At 40.4% G+C, this 20,926-nt stretch overlaps 1 protein-coding gene across 2 annotated transcripts in view; it reads left to right on the top strand.

Moving 5' to 3' along the window:
• Positions 1-801: 801 nt before the first annotated feature.
• The window catches only part of LOC109417380 (tyrosine-protein kinase CSK), a 204,292-nt gene continuing 184,167 nt past the window's right edge, over positions 802-20,926 (top strand). Inside the window, exons 1-2 of one of the 2 annotated variants that reach the window (XM_062856873.1) lie at positions 854-3,910; positions 14,400-14,824. In XM_062856873.1, coding sequence (XP_062712857.1) covers positions 14,734-14,824 — 91 coding nt within the window. In that variant the 5' untranslated portion in view covers positions 854-3,910; positions 14,400-14,733. Of the gene's footprint in view, positions 3,911-14,399; positions 14,825-20,926 lie in introns of both variants that reach the window. The other variant, XM_029870372.2, reaches the window with a different exon arrangement.

Here is a 20,926-nt window from a genome sequence, read left to right as displayed (position 1 = left end):
ATATGTGCCCAACCGAGAAATCGACCATCACAATCGTGTTTGAGCAAGTTTGGCTGAGGCATCGATTTTTGTGAATCGATTCGAATCGGTCCAGCAGAATCGATTCACCGATTTGATCGAATGCTTTAAATCGATGTTTTCACATCGATTCGATATTATAAATTGTTGCAAAACCATAAAATGATCCGTTTGCAGCATGGAGTACAAGTTCATGGGATGATTAATTTGTCTAAATAAATTTAATATCAAAAATTGAGATTGTACATCGAACCGTCTCTGGAGGAATTCCTGGATGAATACAAGGAGGAATTCCTAAAAAAAAGTCCTGGAGGAATACCTTAAGGAATCTGGAGGAATTCCAGGAGAATTTCCTGGAGGACTCCCTGGAGAAATTCTTGAATGAATGCCTGGAGCACATTCTGGAGGAAATCTTGAAGGAATCCCTGGATGAACTCCTGGGGAATACCCAGGAGGAAATCTGCGATGAAACCCTGGAAAAGAAACATCCTGAGGAATTCCTGGAGGAATTCTTAGATAAATTTCTGGAGAAATTCTTCCTGGAGGACTTTTTGGAAAAATCGCTGGAGGAATCCCTGAAACAATTTCTGGAGGAACCTTAGGAGGAAAGGTTGGAGAATCTTCTGGGTAAATTCTTAACGGAATCCCAGGTGAAATTCCTGAAAAAATCCCTAGAGGAATTCTTGAAGAAATCCCCGAATTAACCCTGGAGGAATCTCTAGAGGAATTCTGGGAGGAGTCTCTGGAAAGATTTCTGAAGAAATGCCTAGAGAAATATCCCGGGAACTATTTCTAGAGAAATTTCCCGGGAACTATTTCTAGAGAAATTCTTGAAGGAATTTATGAAGGAATCGTCGGAGAAATTTCTGTAGGAATCTCTAGAAGAATCGTAAGAGAAATCCCTGGAGAAATTTCTGAAGAAATTCCTAGAGGAGTTCCCAGAGGAATTCCTGGTGGAAATCCTGGAAGAAATCCCGGAGGAAACCCCTGGAGAAAAACCTCGAGGAATTCCCGAAAGAATTTCATAAGGAATCCATGAAGGATTTTCTGGAGAAATTCCTGGAATTGCTGTAAATATTCTTGGTGAAATTGCCGGAGGAGTCCCTAGAGAAATGCCTGGAGGAATACCTGGAATAATTCCTGGATAAACTCTGGGAGGAGTTTCTGGGGGCATTTCTGAAGGAAGCCCTGGAGAATTTCCTGGAGGATTCCTGAAGAAATCCTTGAAGGCATTCCTAGAAGAATTTCAGAAAGAATTCATGCAGGAATCGCTGGAGAAATTCTTGGAATAATTTCTGAATAAACTCCGGGAGGGATGCTTGGGGAAATTTCCGAAGGAATTCCTAGAGGATTTTTTGGGGAAATTTCTGGAGAAATATTGTATTGGTATTGTGGAGGTATTCCTAAAGGAACTCCTGGAGGAATGCTAAGAGCAATCCCAAGAGGAATTCCTGAAGGAATACCTTGAGGAACCCCTGAATAAATTCCTGATGGAGACATGCCAGTAGGAATTCGTTCTCTAGTAGCAACGTACGTCACACTAACATTCCTTCCCCTCCTCGATAACCGTGAGGACGTGGCCGGTGCCGTTATTGACTTAATAAAGTTTGGAATTCTCCAAAAAGCACATTGAGAGCGGTAGCTACTCCCAAGCTCCGTTTGTTGGTTCCTTGTGCAATTTCGATTGTTCTGGTCAATCACGGAGTAGCAACTACGAATTGTACGGTCATCTATGCTCATGCTCAAATCCTAGGATGAAGTACTGAAGAAATCGCTGATATTTCAGAGGAAATCCTGAAGCAATCTTAAAAAGAGTACGCAGAGGAACTTTTGGAGCAATCTCTGCAGCAGTAACTGAAGAAACCCCAGGAGGAAGCTTGAAAGCAATTCCTAATGGAATCTCTGAGCAGTTCCTGGTGAAAGTCTTAGATTAATTCCTGGAGGAGTTTCTGGAAGAATCCCAAGAAGAGTTCTCGGAGGCATTTTCAAAATAATCCTGGAAGTTGTTTCTGAAAGAATCACAGAAGGAATACCAAGGCGAATCTCTTGAGGAATCTTGGAGAAATTTGTGAAGAAACCCTATGATGAATCCCGGAAACAATCTCATGAGGCATTGCTTAGGGAATCTTACGAGAGCTTGCTTTGCGAATTCCTGGAAGAATTTCTTGATAAAAATTTGAAGAAATCCATGTCTGCAGTAATTTCTGGACGAATTATTGAAGGAATACCGTAAACTGGGGTGTAGTTGATCAGTGGGGTGAACCTGATCACTCAATTACCCACGGATATCGCTTTCCAAGGAAGTTACCATTCCATTTTAATGTTACGTCATTGGCATGCGAATGGTTAAAATATAATTGTTGCTTCCTTGAAAGGAAACCTCGAAAACAGCACTTGAACAATCACTGAAGGAACCTTTAAAGATATCCCAGAACAAATCTCCCAAAAAATGTCTGGTGGAATCCCAAGATGAATTTTTAAAAAAGTCTCTGGAGGAATTCATAACGGAATCACTGCAGCAAGCTACGGAAAAAATCCTGGAGGAATTGTTCATACTTATATAGTTTACGAAACTAGAAACAAATCTAAAACAGTCATTTTGATTCCTCAAAATTGCAATGCCTGCAATTCACATATCGGGCCGGACCGATATGGCAACGACGACGGTGCCAAAAGCCACCACAGGTTGGAGAACGTCCAAACAACCCTTCCATTCACATGTGGCTTGCGAACCACAAGTCGAAAAAGAGCGGGTTCCCAAGAAGAGAGTGAGTTACCACCAGCCAGAGCGCAGAGCTGTGGGAAAAGCTCCCGCGTGCCGTCATAACTTCAACCAACCGATCCACTTGACTGCCCATACCTTTCGGTCGGACTGCGACCGCGATCGAACCCAACCGAACTCACCATTTCGACCTGTACCACGGTGCGGGTTAGTTCCTCTATCGCGATCGACGGCAGTGTCAGACAACTCTTGTGTGCTCGCGCAACGCCAACAAAACTCTGGCTGGAATCCGAAAGAGTGTGTGATCCATCGAAGGCGCGAGACGCGAGTCGAGATCGAGAGTCCGGCTGCTGGAAGGGAGTCGCGAGTTTGAGAGAGAGCTTGATGATTTGAACCCCAATCTAGGCGGCGGCGGTCGCTAATCCACCACAAACCGAACGTGCGCGGCAGCGTAAAGCACGATCAGTGTTGTTTTGGTGGTTGTTGAGATCGAAAGCTCTACCGTCCGGTCCGAGTGAAAAGTGAAAGATTGGCGCGCAGTGATCGATCGGTGATCTATTATCATTTCAGCGCGTTCGAGGCGAAGTGAGGGAGTGCTCGCGATCGCGCGCGAAAGGGATTCTGTGTGAAGGCGGAAGAATTATCGTTGCAAGCGGGAAATTCCTGGAAGAGATCGTGATCGACGGGCCACACGGAGGGGACCCCCAAAGTCGATCGAGTTGAAGTGATCGGCGCGGGGCGAGATCGCGAGGAGTGCGCACATAGTGATTAAGAAATACCAGAAAGTGCGTACAGTCTCGGTGGTGCATTTTTGCATAGTCCTGTGCCGGTGTGCTTGATGTTGTGCAAGAGGAAGATACTCATCGGAAAGGAAGAGAAAAAAAATAGTGGTTGTTGGTGCGAAAAACCGGATTCCTGAAAGTCGGTGCCACCGCTGGGCAGAAGTTGAAAAGTTCAACAACTTTCGAGAAAGTTACATCCAATGACATCGCTGTGAAGGATCCCTGTATAATCAACGTCGCTCGCGTACGGCGTGTGTGTGGAAAAGAGTTGATAAGTGGTTTTCAATGTTGGAAAATTTGGAGATACCGGAGGCGAATTCTTCGGTTGGAAAAGTGTCCGAGTAGAAAATTGCGGAGCAGTGAAGACAGTTTCGATGGTTTGGTGATTGTGAGTGATGTTTGTTGTCGAATCAGGGGTTATGTCGTAATGGGACAAAAATAGACCATCTTCTTGGATACGGATCAAACCGAATGTATATTAGATAGATTTGTTCAATGAGTGTTTAGAGTTGATTGTATTGTAAAAAGATTTACGATGATTGTACATCAACAAGATCGCAGTAATAAGAGGAAAACTGTTCAGAAGATCTACATAGATTGTTTCAACCAACCAATTAACAATACTAATTGTGTTTTCTCAATCAGTGCTTGATATTGTGCCGCTCATCGTTGAGCTGTTAGTTTAGACTAACTATGATTAGTCAATTTCGCTGGAAAACCATGTTCTCAAAATCAGCCAATTTCTTCTCACTGAATCAATCGTACGCTGCTAAAAATCAATACACCCGGGATCGGTCGCGTCGTGTACCGAGTAAACGCACCTTAAAAACTCTTAAAAAAGCACGTTCGGCTGAGGGTGGCCGAAAACGTGAATGCTCAAGAGTTAACAGTAAACAGTGAATTTGCAAGTTGTACTCCTAAAATTCGTTTAGGATCATCCGCAGGTTGAACATCTGATCCATCGTTGATCGGCCCTCACAAAAACGAGTATGGTATTCTCCGAAGAAGGTTTCATGAGATGATTTCGGTCTGCTGAACAGGAAATGGGACAGTATCTTGTATGCCGAATTGAGAAGGCTAGCTCAACACTGTAACAGTGGCGACAAATTTCACGTGGAAGTGGATGTTAAACACCAAAAATATTCCGTTACAATGATTTTTCTAGAAATTCCGTCAAGGTTTCTTTCTAGAACTTCTTTAGAAATACCTCCTTTCTCACAATTTTTCTCGGATAGGTATACTTTCGTATTCCTCTTCCAGCATTTTTTTCCCCAGGATTACTGAATTCCGATCGATTTCTCTTGCAGTTTTTCACGGGGATGCTACAGAATTTCTTCCGAGTATTGCACCCACAACTTTTCGTGTGATTTTTCCCGAAGTTCCTCCTGCATTTTGCTCAGACATTTTCGTAGGATTTCTGCCGAAATTTATACCAAATTCCCTATAAGAATTTCTATCGGGATCAGTGAATCAAAATCCAACCATCGCGCAACAATAACGACAATGTCGCAACCTGAATTTGTTGTGACATTCTACCCAATGCGACATAGGTTTGTCCCAACTTGAACAGCATAGGACAAACATCGTGCACCACGAGTTTAGAGATTTTTAAGCCTTGCATTGTTATTTTCGAGCGGTAACTTCAAGTCGGTAAACACTGCAACGCTGCTAAAGATGTATCATCAAAAAAAAAATTCGATTTTGGGTTAGTAATAATTGATTAGTCACGAGTTGAAAAGTACACAACAAATTCAGCTTCCGTTTTGTCTGCAACAATAAATTTCGAGATCATGTCATTATCTGTTACCAGTTGGGATAAGGAGTAATCGCCGCGTCTTCTTTGTCTTTTGTTTGGTGCCTCTTTTGTCTGACAATTCTCTTCACTGATCGGGATCGTAATCGGAATCGTAAAAGTTGTCACGCATTTTCTCCTAGAATTTCTCTCGGGATTCCTCTTGCAGATTTCACACGGTTGCTTCCGGTGTTCGTCTTGGATTTTCCCCAGGAGATCTTTCCAGAATTTCTGTCAGAGTTGGTTCAGGAGTTATTCCTGCGATTTCTGCTAGAGTGCCTCCAAGGATTTCTTAAAGCGTTTTTCACGAATTTTATGCAGGAGTTGCTCCCACGATTTCTCCCGAAGTTTTTTCTGTAATTTCTTTAAGAAATGTATGTGAGCTTTCTTCAAGAGTATCTTCTTGGTTTTTCTCCAGGAGTTTCAGCTGGGATATTTCTTTAAGGTTCTCGCGGGATCAATTTTGAAGTTTTACCTGATATTTTTTTCGGAGTTTCTCCTGGAACTTCTCTTAGAAGATTCCTTCCGGTGTTGATCCTGGGATGTCTCTCAGAGTTTTTCTGAATTTACCCTGGACTTTCTCCTTGGATTTTTTTTCGGAGTGCCTTCTGGGATTTCTACAGGAGCTAATGCTGGTATTTCACACTGAATTCATCCCCTAATTCCTTTCAAAGCCTGGCTTTTCCACGTAGTTGTACCAGCTTTCTTGCAATGATCAACTTAATATTATTTTTTTTTTTCATATTTTCTCTGGATTGTTCCCAGTACCGGAAATTACCCCGAGATTCTGGATATTCCTTCAGTAATTTATTTCTTGATTTATTCAATTGGTACTCCCAAAGTTCTTGAAGGGATTTTCCATCGGGTTTTCTCAGAATATTTCCTGGGATAATTTACGAAATTCCTTATGAGAAATTCGAGGAGAATATCCGAAGGAATCTTAGTGAAATCTTGCGAGAAATTCCGCTAAGTGAAGAATTCTCGACAGGAACTGAAAAAAAAATCCTGAGAAAGAATGAGACATCTCGGAGTAATGTTCTAAGAGTAATCCCGAGAGGAAATGTTAAGGACATCCAAGGAGGAACTCTGAAAACCTCATGGGATCCTGGCAAGTACTCCAACAGTTATTTCGTGTAGAACTTCTGCGGAAATCCAGGAAGGAAATCTGGTAGAAATCCCAGAAACAATTTTAGAAATCTTGGGAAATGTTTATTTAATTTCCGGGGATATTTTTGTATAGTTTTTGAAAAGTATACACTTCTTAGAAAATTTGGGTTATTTTTTTTTAATCATAAACTTTCAAAATACCTGCACTTTTGTGTGTCGTTTTTTCATCCTGCACAGAAGAGCTTCCCAGTTGCATTACCAGGTTTCATTTAACATATACCTCGAGGTCTGGCTGATACAGCGGGTTGCGTCTCAGAGAGGAACCGCAGTTACCTTCTGTGGAGCATGACGCTCCTGATTTGCTAGAGCGTCGGCAGCCTCATTTCCTGGGCTGCCTGCGTGTCCAGGCACCCAGACAATGGTTGTGTTCGTATATTTACCCTTGCACTTCGATCAACCACGTGCGTCCAACCTTGCCATGTTCTTCGGTGGACAGACAACTCGCAGAGTCCGAGAATGCTACGGCCAGAGACCCGTTTGCATGGTTTCCGACTTGCTGCAATGCATAGGCCTTAAGAAGTACCACATAAACTGGATAACCGAACGCCGCATTAATCCTATCTTGATACTAAGCTGCAATGTCTCTGAAGATAGTCAGAGCTACTTTAGGATTGATACCGTACCAACCTCGCATGCGTCTTTCACTCGCCACTCGATCTCGATGGGATGTTCCCATTCCATGATCTTTGACATAGACGAGGTTGGAGGTTCGGCGACGTAAGATCGTGGCACTGGCTCGAATCACACTGAACTACCGGTATCCCACCAGGTATTTAGGTAGTGTCCTTTCCAAGGCACGCACAGCCTTAGTAGCCAGGTCCTACGCTACCAGATGCAGCAGTCCTTGCATACTCCACCAGCAGAGAAGCTAATGGTAAAGTCTTGAAAGCGCCCGAGCAGATTCTTAACACCTCATTGTATTGTAATTCTTGAATTTTCAGCACTGCGGTATTACCTCTGCTCCACATTTCAGATCCGTTAAGTATGCTAGGAATACACATTGCTTCGGCTAGTCTAGTAAATGTACCACGAGAAGCTTCAGAGAAGCGTCCACTTAGAGCCCGAAGGATGTTCAACTTGGAGTTGAATATCTCCTTCACTTGCTCGGCATGTTTGATAATGATAAGCTTATTAACCCATTAACGCCCGAATTATGCCACAATCACAGTAGATGTCTGATTTTTTCTGGAGTACCTCAACCCCATAAAAGAAAGTTATTGCAGTCATTTAAACGGAAATCTACGGTGAAATTTTTGTTTTAATACACAGTGGGGCATATTCACGTGAAACGTTGAAAAAATATTTTTTTTAATTTTTTTTTGCGCAGCTACCTTATTATTATGAGCTATGTAAATCTATTTTAGATGACTGATCATAGTTGATATTCTCCTAATAAAAAAGTTACAGTTTGAAATGTTCTAGAAATGGATTACATTAGTAATAACTAAAACAATCTGCTAGTAGTTTATAAATGAATAGTTTTCAACAGTTTTTAGGCATTTCAATATGCATCATTCTAATAATTTCTATATAAAATGGGTTGATATTCGGCATTCTAGTAGTATATCCTGCCCACCGTATCCTTCTGGCTTTGCCAGCACGTGGATCACCCTCTCCCGCCACACACCGTTATCTAGTACAGAGCGAAAGATTATCTTAGCATTCATTCGAAAACTCCAAATAGCCGGGGAACGATATTCACTAAATCCGGTCAATTTGTGTGCTTTGCGGACGACATGGACATTATCGCTAGAACATTTGGAAGGGTGCAGAGCTGTATACCCGCCTGAAACGCGAAGCAGCAAAGGTCGGACTGGTGGCGAATGCCTTAAAAACAAATTACATGCTGCTAGGCGGAACCGAACACGACCGGATCCGTCTGGGTAGCAATGTTGCGACAGACGGGGATTCTTTCGAGGTGGTGGAGGAATTCGTCTACCTCGGATCCTTACTGACGGCTTACAACAACGTGAGCCGTGAAATTCGGAGGTGCATCATCAGCGGTAGTCGGGCCTACTACGGGCTCCAGAAGAAACTGCGGTCGAAAAAGATTCACCTACGCACCAAATGCACCATGTACAAAACGCTAATACGACCGGTGGTCCTCTACGGACACGAGACATGGTTCAATCAGCAGCCATGCAGTTCTATTTCATCGTAAAACTACTTTTTTGTAATTGCGTTGCGTTTTCCCCTACTTTTCTCTCGCGGTTGTAATGTTAAAACGGCCTACTTTTCTTCACTAAAACAAAAGTGCCGAAAAGTACTACTTTTCAGCACTCTTAAGAGTGCTGAAAAGTAGCACTTTTCGGCACCTTTGCCAGAACCCACATTTTGATAACTTTCGAGGCTACCTTAGACGCAGCCGCTACTTCTACATCCTCTGATCAGCTCGAATACGAATCAGGACTATTCAGATTCAGATTAAGTCTGCAGATCAGGCGTAGAATCAGCAGCAGAAGCTATTTTTCCTCTTGCCCATGGTGCGGTATGACGACGACGGGAGTTTGCAAATTTCTGACACCTGCCTTATCATAGCATACCTGATCAAACAAAAGCACCACGCTGACGAGCATGAATGCTTACCACGTGGTTCGTCTTGATACATGTGCGTGAAACAAGATTATACCAAGGATTATACTGAATGGGTATTTTTAGCAATTACAAAAAATGTTGTATGCAAGTCGTTGCAAAACTCGATTTTTTCAGCACTCGTCGTATTTATCCAACTCGGCAAGCCTCGTTGGATAAATGTACGACTCGTGCTGAAAAAATCATCATTTTGCAACTTGTTGCATAAAAAAATATATCAATATTTGTTTAGAATTTGCGCCACCTAGCGGACAAACCTTCAACCAACTAGTTCACTATAGGGTAGCTCTTGATGTCCTGATTGACCTTGTCGAAGTCAAAATTCTTCTATGTAGTCTGATTCTCGAGATACAGAAGTTCAGAATTTTTAGAGCCCACTTGCGCCACCTAGCGGACAAACCTACACTGCAAATTTTGTTTGCTGGTATTCAGCAAACTTTGCTGATTTTTTTTTGTGCTGATTTCATTCAGCAATACGAATTTACTGAATATCAGCAATTATTTTTCAACTTGCTGAACCATCCAGCAATTTTGACAGTTGATCAGCAACGCTGTGGTGAAATTCATCAAAAATTTTGCTGAAATTCAGCAATTTATTTTGCTGATTTTTTTTGTGCTGGAAACGTTCCAAAAAATTTGGTGTGTACAATCTACTAGTTCACTATAGGATAGCTGTTGATGTCCTGATCGAGATTGCCGAAGACAGAATTCTTCTATGTAGTCGGATTCTCGAGATATAGATGTTTAAATTTTTAAGGACTCACTAGCGCCACCTAACGGATAAACCTAGAACGAACTAGTTCACTATCGGATAGCTATTGATGTCCTGATCAACCTTGCCGAAGACGAAATTCTTCTATGTAATCGGATTCTCGAGATATAGAGGTTTAAATTTTTTAGGACTCACTAGCGCCACCTAACGGATAAATCTAGAACCAACTAGTTCACTATCGGATAGCTATTGATGTCCTGATCAACCATGCCGAAGACGAAATTCTTCTATGTAGTCGGATTCTCAAGATACAGAGATTTATTTTTTTAGGACTCACTAGCGCCACCTCACGAATAAACCTAGAACCAACAAGTTCACTATCGGATAGCTCTTGATGCCCTGATCAACTTTGCCGAAGACAGAATATTTCTATGTACTCTGGTTGTTGAGAAACAGAAGTTAAGAATTTTTATGACTCGCTAGCGCCACCTAGTGGATAAACATAGAACCAACTAGTTTAGTATCGGTTAGCTCTTGGTGTCCCGATCGACCTTGTCGAAGATGAGATATTAAAATTCTTCTATGTAGTCTGATTTTCAAGATACAAAAATTCAGAATTTTTTGAGCCCACTTGCGCCACCTAGCGGACATACCTACAATCAACTAGTTCACTATCGAATAGCTGTTGATGTCCTGAGATCAACTTTGCCGTACACGATTTTTTTCTATGTAGTTGGATTCTCGAGATACAGAGGATTAAATTTTTTAGAACTCACTAGCACCACCTAACGGATAAATCTAGATCCAACTATTTCACTATTGGATAGCTATTGATGTCCTGATCAACCTTGCCGAAGACAAAATTCTTCTATGTAGTCGGATTCTCGAGATATAGAGGTTTAAATGTTTAAGGACTCACTAGCGCCACCTAAAGGATAAACCTAGAACGAACTAGTTCACTATCGGATAGATATTGATGTCCGGATCAACCTTGCCGAATACGAAATTCTTCTATGTAATCGGATTCTCGAGATATAGATGTTTAAATTTTTAAGGACTCACTAGCGCCACCTAACGGATAAACCTAGAACGAACTAGTTCACTATCGGATAGCAATTGATGTCCTGATCAACCTTGTCGAAGACAAAATTCTTCTATGTAGTCGGATTCTTGAGATATAGAGGTTTAAATTTTTAAGGACTCACTAACGCCACCTAGCGGACAAACCTACAATCAACTAGTTCACTATCGGATAGCTGGTGATGTCCTGATCAACTTTGCCGAAGACAGAATTCTTCTATGTAGTCTGATTCTCGAGATAAAGAGGTTTATTTTTTTAGAGCCCACTAGCGCCATCTAACGGATAAACCTAGAACCAACTAGTTCACTATCGGATAGCTATTGATGCCCTGATCAACTTTGCTGAATATAATTTTTCTCTATGTAGTCGGATTCTCAAGATACGAATGCGACAGTATTGGCAATGGCTGTTGACGAAACACCTGTCAAAGCACAATGTTTCGTGATCACTAGTGCCACCTACTGGAGCGAATACGTACTAAATTACGTACTATCGAAGAGTTCTTGAACTTCTCAACAACTTTGCTGAAGACACCAGTCTTCCAAAATGCTTAATTTCTCCGCAATTATCGCAAAAGTTACTGATCTATAAATAGATCACTGGGCGTTCGAGGCATCTGATCTATAAATAGATCACTGGGCGGAAATGGGTTAAGAAGTTAAAAAGTTTCGGACGGCCTTTACTGCGCGGTCAATGATACTGACGTAACTACATCTACGTGCAGGTGTTCACTCGACGTTTTCTCCAAAAGATGTTCAAGATCAGAAAGAAAGTCACCGCGCCATAGCCACATCCTATGTGTGTTACTGTTGATGGATTCGTTTATGCCTTTTCAGCTCTATTGAAAGGCGACAATTGAGCATGACTATACGCTCGAGTGTATTCCCAATGCAACTAAGTAAGACTAGCCTGCCTTTCCCCTCTTTGGGTATAGGAATAACTAACCTTTTTATTCCACTTAACAGGTATATCTCCAGTTTGCTGTGCCCTGTTTATGGTCTCAATATTATAGGGTGTCCCAGAAAGTATGGGCACAACTTTGTATAGCGAAAATACAATCATTTTCTTAACAAACAACAATTTTTATATTTTTGTATTATTATTCAGAGCATTTTGATAGATAACTGTGAAGAGTTTATCCATTAAAAATGGTTTCTATATGCAGAATGATTAAAATGGAAAAACATCTTTAAAAACTTCTGCACAAACTACTTTTTTACGGTTTTGCCAAATTTCCAAATTCGAAACATTTTTTTCGAATTCTTTTCACATGATACATTCAAAAACATGTTTTCTCAGATGGTTGATTGAAATTTTTTATAAAAATATGTTTTGACTGTGCGTACGGATAAATCATAATTTTGAGAAAATTGAAAAATTCGCCTTTTCTATTTCTGGATTAGACATGCCCACAGACATTCGAGTTTTAAAACATGTTTTGTCGAGAATAAAAACAATTCAATCTACACTTTATAAAGCTGGAGCATTTATTGAACTTATAGTGAAATTAAAATGTAATTTACTGCATGTTTTGATACATATTCAGAAGCTTGTTTTCAACTATTAGAAAAACGGGTTTTCAAAAATATCAATTTTGGTGTTTCAATTCATTTTTCAGGCTCAAAAGTATATGTTTTCAATTCGAACTTAGGGTTGTATAATAGATACGCATGTTGAAATACACGTATATATTTTTTGAAATTTTTATCGAGCTTAATTTCATGCGTAGAAAACAATTTATTAAGCGATGTTATTGAAAAATATAGCAATTTGTGCAGAAGCTTTAAAAGGTCTTTCAGTAAATGTTCTACCGCATTCAAACGAAGTGTGAAATGTAAATTTTAATGATTGGCATTTGATGTTGACATATTAAGGCAGGATATGTGTGAAAATAAAGTTTGTTTATGCATCCATTCCCAAATGGCAGAGCAGCAAAGTTGTGCCCATACTTTCTGGGACACCCTATAACCAACCGACCGATGATAAGGGGGAGCTTTCTGAAGATAGAATACCCGATATCGTCAGGTCAGGACCCGCAGCCTTTCCAGCACCGTGGCTCAAGGTCCAGTTGAGCTCGTTCAAACTGAAATCCTTATTGTAGTCTATTGCTACTTTGCTAGACTAAAGTCTTAGCGACAGTACCCGCATCATTGATGAAGCTGTCCTCTACTTTTGTATCCTTTTCCGAGTGTTTGTTCTTACCACTGACAGCATCGGCCTTCCTCCATAGTTCCATCTAGCTATTGATCTCAGTGATCAGTCAGCCCTAAGAGGTCGTTTTCTTTGGCATTTCAGATACTCGCTAATTGAAATTCCTACAGTGTACTAGACCTCACGGAGTCGTCAGGTGTCAGCCTGCGATGGGCTCGTAGGTACTTTCGCCTAAGTTTGGTAGCCCGTAGACCTCGGTATTACATCTTGTTACTCTTTTCCGATCACCATTACTGGCTGCCTTTGGGATGTGACGACCAGCGGCCTCCCGGTTTATCGTACTCCACTCGGTAGGAGTCAGTACGTCGTGACTGCCAGGGAGTTGACGATTGATATCTTGGTAGAAGCCGTCCCAGTCTTCCTGCTCAATACTCCAGTTAAGACTTGGCGCAACAGACGGGGGATGAATCTACGCCAAATGAAGAATCGCTTTTCACTGTTCGTAGTACAGGGCCGATCGCTTCCAGTCCCTATAGACTTCAGCTGAGCTGGTTATGTAGCTCGTAGAAAGTTCTATTTGCAGTTGCAAGACGCCTTTTCAAATGTTTCCCCGGGGAGCGGCCCTGGTGTGATGGTTAACACTTGACCATCACGTCGAGGACCTGGGATCGAATCCCACTCCCGACAAACTCGCAAAATGTGAGTTCTTCCTTCGGAAGGGAAGTAAAGCGTGGGTCCCGAGATGAACTTGCCTATGGCTAAAAATCTTGTTAATATAGATTAAAAAAAATGTTTCCCCCAATGAATCCTGGGGATGATCCTCGGGGGATCCTCGCCGTCTACCAACGATTATATACTTTGTCTTTGCAGGTGTTGATTGTGAGAACAATTCTTGCTGATTTAAAAGGCATGTATGCCTTTTCCATGACTCGACGACCGATTCCGATGATAGATATCAATACTTAGGATCATGTATTCCCTGACAACGAAGAACACGTTAGCTCTTCTAATAGCTTCTTCAAGTGTAATATTGCACAACAACATCAATTGGTTTCGATCCAACAAGCGTTGTACGAATCAGCTTAACCAGTTTCGTCGCTGTTTTCTCCACATGTTATTATCATTTTCATAGAATTTCCGCATATCATTCTATTCCATACTGTTTGGCACCTTAGTGATGACTTTCTACTTACACTGTGTTTTTTTTTCTGCGGTGAATTATTACCTCACTTTTTCGATATTTTTGATGACACTACTGCGTATTTCTAAAACGTTTATATTACATAAATATTAGAAAAAATAATCTTGACTCCTAAAAACACTCACTGAACAAAGCTATCTCTCGTTGATGCATGTCATAAAATCGGTGCTGCGTGTACTAGCTACTATACGAACCATCATCCATCTAGTAGTGTTACGAGCGAAGGTGACTGACGACGACCGCCGTCGATCGAAAGTGTAAGATCGCGTCGTCGCCGTCGTCGAGTGCTGCGTGGTGTGAGGAGGATGTGTCGATCACGACCTTGCCGCTGCCATGGTTATTATTATGTCGGCAGTTTTGCCGCCGCGCCGCGCCGTTTTATAGTAGTGCTGCTGAGCTGATCAACACAAGATTTTCCGAGCGTAATACCTGCCTGTCTGTTCCAAATTTCATCTGATGTAAATCTGAGCCGAAGGAGAAGAAAAAAATACATATCGCTCGCATCGAAAAAAAAAATGTACTTCCTGCGGTTCTGCCAGCAGCACGGTGGTGGTGGTTGCGGTGGAGGTGAAGGTGGTGGTTGCGCCTATACTAAGATCTACGAAGGTTAGTTGTGGGAGCATCTGCGTCAGACTGACAGCTTAAGCGTGCGCTTCTCGTCGTATATGAATGCTTGATGTTGCGTTGCGATGTCTAATCTACATACGGCAGCGATGTGTGTAATCTGGGACTGACTTGGCTACTCAACATCGACGCTCGACGCCGCGCCAGATGGTTCTGGCTGAAAACTGCTGAAAGTGATGATCGCGTGAGGAGTGCTGCTGATCGTCGTTCGATGAGTGTTGTAGCCGTGATGACTGTGATTTTGTTATGGATTGGCTCAGTTATAGAATGTGGTGTTTTGCTTTGAAGCATGCTCTGCTGTTGTAGTTTTGTCATCGTTAAGTGCTTAAAGGCAGGGAATGGGAAAGAATTTTTATGACTGTTGTTTGTATTCTCATCGATGAGTAGGATTTGAAGATCGTTCTAGCCATTATTGGTGCTATGTCATTCGTAATTAGTAGTAGTCAATGTGAGTGAAAAAGAATGTTTTAAGCCAGCGACTAACACTATTGAGAATAATTGTTATTTAATTTGCAGCTTTCGCGGCATCGGTCAGCGCTTGCAACACCACGCTGGAGCTACGAACAAAATGCGAGGTGTTGTCAGCGTATTTGTGCAACTTAAAACTTTACAATTTTGCGACCACTGAATGGTTAAAATGTTAAAAATCAAGAAGGGACATGGAATTTTGTTTGAGTTTATGGAATAGCTACATTTGATTTGTCATGTATTCACATTATTCAGAATTCATGTACATAACGGGTGGCCACTAAATAACGGGAATGCTTTTAGCAGCTGATTAAAAACAATAGAAGCGTCCATAGAGTAAACATTTTTTAGACAAAACCATCGTCTATCTATCCACAAAGTCAGCGTATTTTTTATTTTGTGTCAACTTATTCTGTTCTGCAGAAAACGACATTGAAACAGGAAGCACTACCAAAACGCCTTGGACGGCTCTACTGATTGCTCAAAACAACCGTAAAAAAAGTTAATAGTTAACCATTATAAAACTAGAACCCGCCCGGTTTTGAATGAATTCCACATTTCGGCATCCCAAGAAACAGATCCTGAAGGAAATAGAGGAAAACTAGCAAAACCAATAAGCATGATATCATTTCACATAATAAAATCTTCTTTTGTGACATGGGCGGGATAAATCAATAGAATGCCTTGTTAAATAACAAATATTTACATCAAATCACATTTACACATTGAACAACATGTAAATGGTTCGTTATAAAAAAAATAGCACAAAAAAAGTTCAACAATGAACCGCAGTGCACAAATTACATCGACACGTTTTGGTGATACAGAAAAATAACATTTTTTGGAAATTTCTATAAATGTCAGTTACGGGAAAAGGCTACAACCAAAGCAAAAAAAAAAAACAAGTCAGTATCCCCATTTTTTCTTATTACTGTTTGAGTGTGTAGATGCTAAAGGTAGCTGAGAAACCATTTATTTTCACCAACGATTTCACAGACGCAGAAAATGCGTGAAAGTAAACTCTGAAAAGTCGTACAAAGCAGTTGCTCCAACATCACTGCAAAAAAATACTGTACAAATTACTACGTTCAACTTTCTTAAATTTTATATTTTCCATGGACGTACATTGTTAAACCTTTATGATAGTTAAATTCAGATTGCCATTTTTAAAGATCATATATTTTTAAGAGCACATTCAAAGCATTCCCGTTATTTAGTGACCACCCGTTATCTGTATAAGGATAACATTAAATCAACAATTGTACGCCACAAAGTTTGATCCTTGGACTGGACAGTCGTTCAAACTTTACTCACATTGTGATCCGAACAGATTCTTAAACCTCGATATGCGGGTCACTACACGCTAGTGCACAGTGCCTAAGCATTGAACTAAAAAAGGATCCCGAATTTCATCGCATAATTGAGCGGAAAGAGGGAGGAAGGAAATCTGTGTGTTGTACCCTTTTTGCTGTGCAGCAATATTTTGCAGCATACCAACCCAGCAAACCACCAACCACCACGAAAGGTGGCCCCGGCAGAGCACGATGAACAAGAGAGTGATGACGACCGTCCAGCGCGGGGACGACGGCGGCACACACAAGTGGAAGGTCGTTGGAGTGATGTTCTTTTTGTTATACTTTTTTTTGTGCTCATAAGATGCATTTCCGTTCGTTCGTTGGTAGCTTTTGTGCAACGAGAGCAGCATATATACTTATTATACGTGAATGCAGAACGGAAGGGGAGTCCGGAACCGTCTGCGGTTGATGGACAAGGAGAGTTGCATTTTATTTTTTCAGAAACGAAAGTCGAGAAGAAGTTTTTTGCTCTTGTTTCTATTCTTCATGGACAATTAAGCGATTTTGAACTGAAAAGCACAATTTTTCAACCTGTGTGCGATGCTGGTGTAGTAAGGTTGCAACCATTAATGTCAGTAACAATATGGTGTTCAACTAACTACCTATTCCACCGCGAATTAGTTGTTAGTGATTCCGTCGGGTCAAGTACGAGAAACTTACAGTTACAGTTACAGTTGAGGTCGACATACGTGTCTGCCATTGGATGAAAACAAATATGTAGGAACAGTATTCAACTCGATTTTTTTTTTTTGACTTTTCATTTGTGTGTTTTGTCAATGCTCACGATATGGAATGAGGGCTGCCCCAATGAATATAGTAAAATACATATAATATATAATTGAGATAGTTTTAAAAATTTAAATTTAAATGTCGGTTCAATGATCAACATCAATATATTTGATTCATATAAACAAAGTTTATCTCGTGAATCTTGGTAGAATCTTGTTCAAAAGAACCAAGAAGCGATATCCCTGAATTTTTTGAACAAAAAAAAAACATAAATTAATTCTTGGATAAATTTCGAAGGAAAGCCCAAAAGTGGTTCTGCGAAAAATATCAGACGTAACTCAAAAGTCTGGAACAATTCCTGAAAGAATCCTTGGACAAATCTCTGGAAAAGTTCTAAAGACTAATGTTTAGATCCGGGCTCCCAGGTTAAATTGCGGGAATTCCTTGAAGAATCACTAGAGGAATTACGGGAGAATCCCTAGAAAGAACCCAGGAGAAATCACTTGTGAAATCTTTGGAGAAATGCCTAAAATCCCTAAAAAACCTAAAGGAACTCCTGCATATTTTTTTGAAGAATTGTTCGAAAAATCACTACATGAATGGGGCACGTTCGGTGTAGTACTAGATTTGTAGTAATGAGTTGAATTTTAGTATGGTGAGAAGGTCAATTCTCCGTTTCTGCAATGAAATGGTGCAAAAAGCGTGGGTATTATGATTCCTTGCCTAATTTGATGCTGTTTGAGCAAAACTTTGGATAACTATGTTGTTTATGTTGCAAATAATGGAAAAAAGAACAACACTGTTGTCCAAAGTTTTGCTCAAACAGCATCAAATTTGGCAAGGAATCATAATACCCACGCTTTTTGCACCATTTCATTGCAGAAACGGAGGATTGACCTTCTCACCATACTAAAATTCAACTCTTTACTACAAATCTAGTACTTCACCAATCTGTCCTATTTCGAGAGCTTTTTTTATGTCTCAGTTAGGACGGCACACGAAGAGGAAAAATGCCAACCGTATGTCATGAAGTGAACCGTACAACCAAGCACAAATCGTACAACAGACTATTGAAAGCATGTCGTTAGAGTAAAGCGGGATTAGAATACGTTTTGTTTTCTTTTGAGTGCTACTTTGGTTCAAAAACTTTATGAGGGCTAGTATCTATTAATGTCTATGACCAAAATATTTATTTAAGGACCAATGTTATATAACAGACCCACATATTCCACGGGGCATCCTTAAACAGCTAATGTTTTGATAACATTCCAAAAGAAAATTGTGTCATTGTTTCTGATGAGAAAAATATTGTGTTCTTTCTTAAGGATTTTTGTGGTCGTATTTCTTAAAAAAAATTCAGAATATGTAATTTCGTGAATGATTTTTGTGAGATATTTGAACAAAAAATTGTGGGAAATGTTTGGAAAAATCTATTGAAATTTCTCAAATATGCTTTCTTGATCTTGTTACTCCTTACTTTGCTTAGAAGTACTTTAGGGGATACCATATGGTTTGAAAAGCGCTCCAGAAAGCCTCCGCAACTTTCCAGGGGTTCTAGAGGATTTCAGTAGCGTTTAGGGGTGTTCTAGGTTTCCAGAAAGCTTGAAAAGCGTTTCAAAGGATTTCAGAAGGTCTCGCAGATTTCGTTCATATTCTAGGGGGTTTCATTGGCGTTTTTGGGGCATTCCAGTGGGTCTCATTGTGCTTCAGGTGTGTCAATGCCATTTCAGAGGGTTGCAGAGCGATTCCAGCTGGTTTCAGGAGGTTTCTGAGGAGTTGCAGGGAATTTCAAGGGGTTTTAGGGGAGTTCCAGGATGTTTCTTGGGTTTTTAGGGGCGTTCCAGGGGTCCCAAGAGATACCAGAGGGTCTCAGGGTGCATCAGATGGTTTCCAGGGCGTTCCAAAGTCCACTGAATACTCCTTGAACAGGCTTGATAATCCTCCTCAAAATCAAGAGTTTTACAACATGCGCTAGAGCGGTATTTTGTTTCTGCCTCGTCGAGAAGGAGCAAACGTTTTCCGAACAGTGAGGTCATAAAAACAGGTAAAAAAAACAAAAGGTAATGATTTCGGGTAGAGAAGTGTGTTTGGAGTCTCGCGAGTCTTTATTTGTATGGGAGTGGCACTCGCGAGTGCTTTTAGAGTTACGTGAGAATCATAACAAGCAATTATTAGTGTTGGTCTAACTCTTCGCTGCGCGATAAGTTCAGGCTTGGAGCTGTTGAGGAGTTTTTGCATTGTGATTTGTGTGTTTTATTTTTACTCCTCAGAAAATCGCCGAAATCGTCTCCTTATTTCCTAGCAAGGGAGTTTTTGGCAAACCTGGCCGTAAAAGGTCCCCCCTGAAATCCCCTGAAACTTCCTTTAGTTCCCTAAAACATAATCTTTGGAAACTACTTCAACCAATCCCCCCGTCAAACCACCCTAAAAGCACCTGAAACAATTCAAAATCAACTGATTTTTCCATTAAAATCCTTTGAAACTCTTTTTAAAGCTCTAAAAATCATCGAGTCACTTAAAATCCACAAAAATCTTCTCATTTACCCCCTGAAACTTCTTGAAACACCCCTGAAACATCCCTGAAACCTCTTTGAGAGCATCCTGAAACCACCAGAAATCCCGTTCAAATCTCCCTGAAACATCCCGTAATGCCTTAAAACCCCACTGAAAACTCAATGAAACTCCCTTGAAACCCCAATAATATCCTCTTAAGTCCCCTAAAACAGGGGTTCTCAAACTTTTTCAGCTTGCGACCCACTTTTGATTTTTATAGGATTTGGCGACCCACCAGCACGCATTTTCATAAAATACGTCATTTTTATGCAAATTCGATCTGACTTTTCTAAATAAATACACTTCATCACTTTCATACGTTCGTTACATAGCATTCAAACTTGAAAAAAGTTAGTTTTTTTTAATTTACAGTTTTTATTTCGTTTTTTTTTAATCTGAGTAAGATTAAGGTGCTTCAGTAAACTCTTAGGGGTCTAAAGAATTTGGGATAAATTTCCAAGTTTATGACGGCTCCAATGAAACACTTCATAACAGGTCTTAGGTATTCTCTCACACATTCTAGAAATAAACAAAAACAAAACTAGTTTTTTTTATAAAGTCTTTGAAGACAGGGTGGCAATTTTACGCTTCTGCAGAATTTCAAATTTTTAGAACTATTGTGTTGCTGGATGAATCTCCTTGAAATTTATATTTTCATTCTTCATACGAACTCATTTGTTTTTTTGCTATTTTTGTTGAAATCTCTTTTTAGTTTCACTTTTGATTTCCGTAAAAAATTAGATTATTGACATTTAGCAGAATTTTATCGAGGTTAAGCTTTACTGAAGATCGGTAAAGTAAGGTTTCTTGTCGAAATTCGGTATTTTTTCGTTTTGCTGAATTTTGGTAGGTCTTTCTATTTTTTATATATATATTAACTACTGGACTTGGCTACAATCATTCGAAAAGGTTATTCTGCTTAGAAGGTACGAAAAGTCGGTACAAGAGTGTAAATCTAACTGAAAACACAAACTGCAAG

This window comes from Aedes albopictus, chromosome 3 (genome assembly GCF_035046485.1).
Source record: "Aedes albopictus strain Foshan chromosome 3, AalbF5, whole genome shotgun sequence".
NCBI classification, from domain to species: domain Eukaryota; kingdom Metazoa; phylum Arthropoda; class Insecta; order Diptera; family Culicidae; genus Aedes; species Aedes albopictus.
The sequence above is the reverse complement of the archived record's forward strand: the minus strand, read 5'-3'. Positions and strand labels throughout refer to the sequence as shown.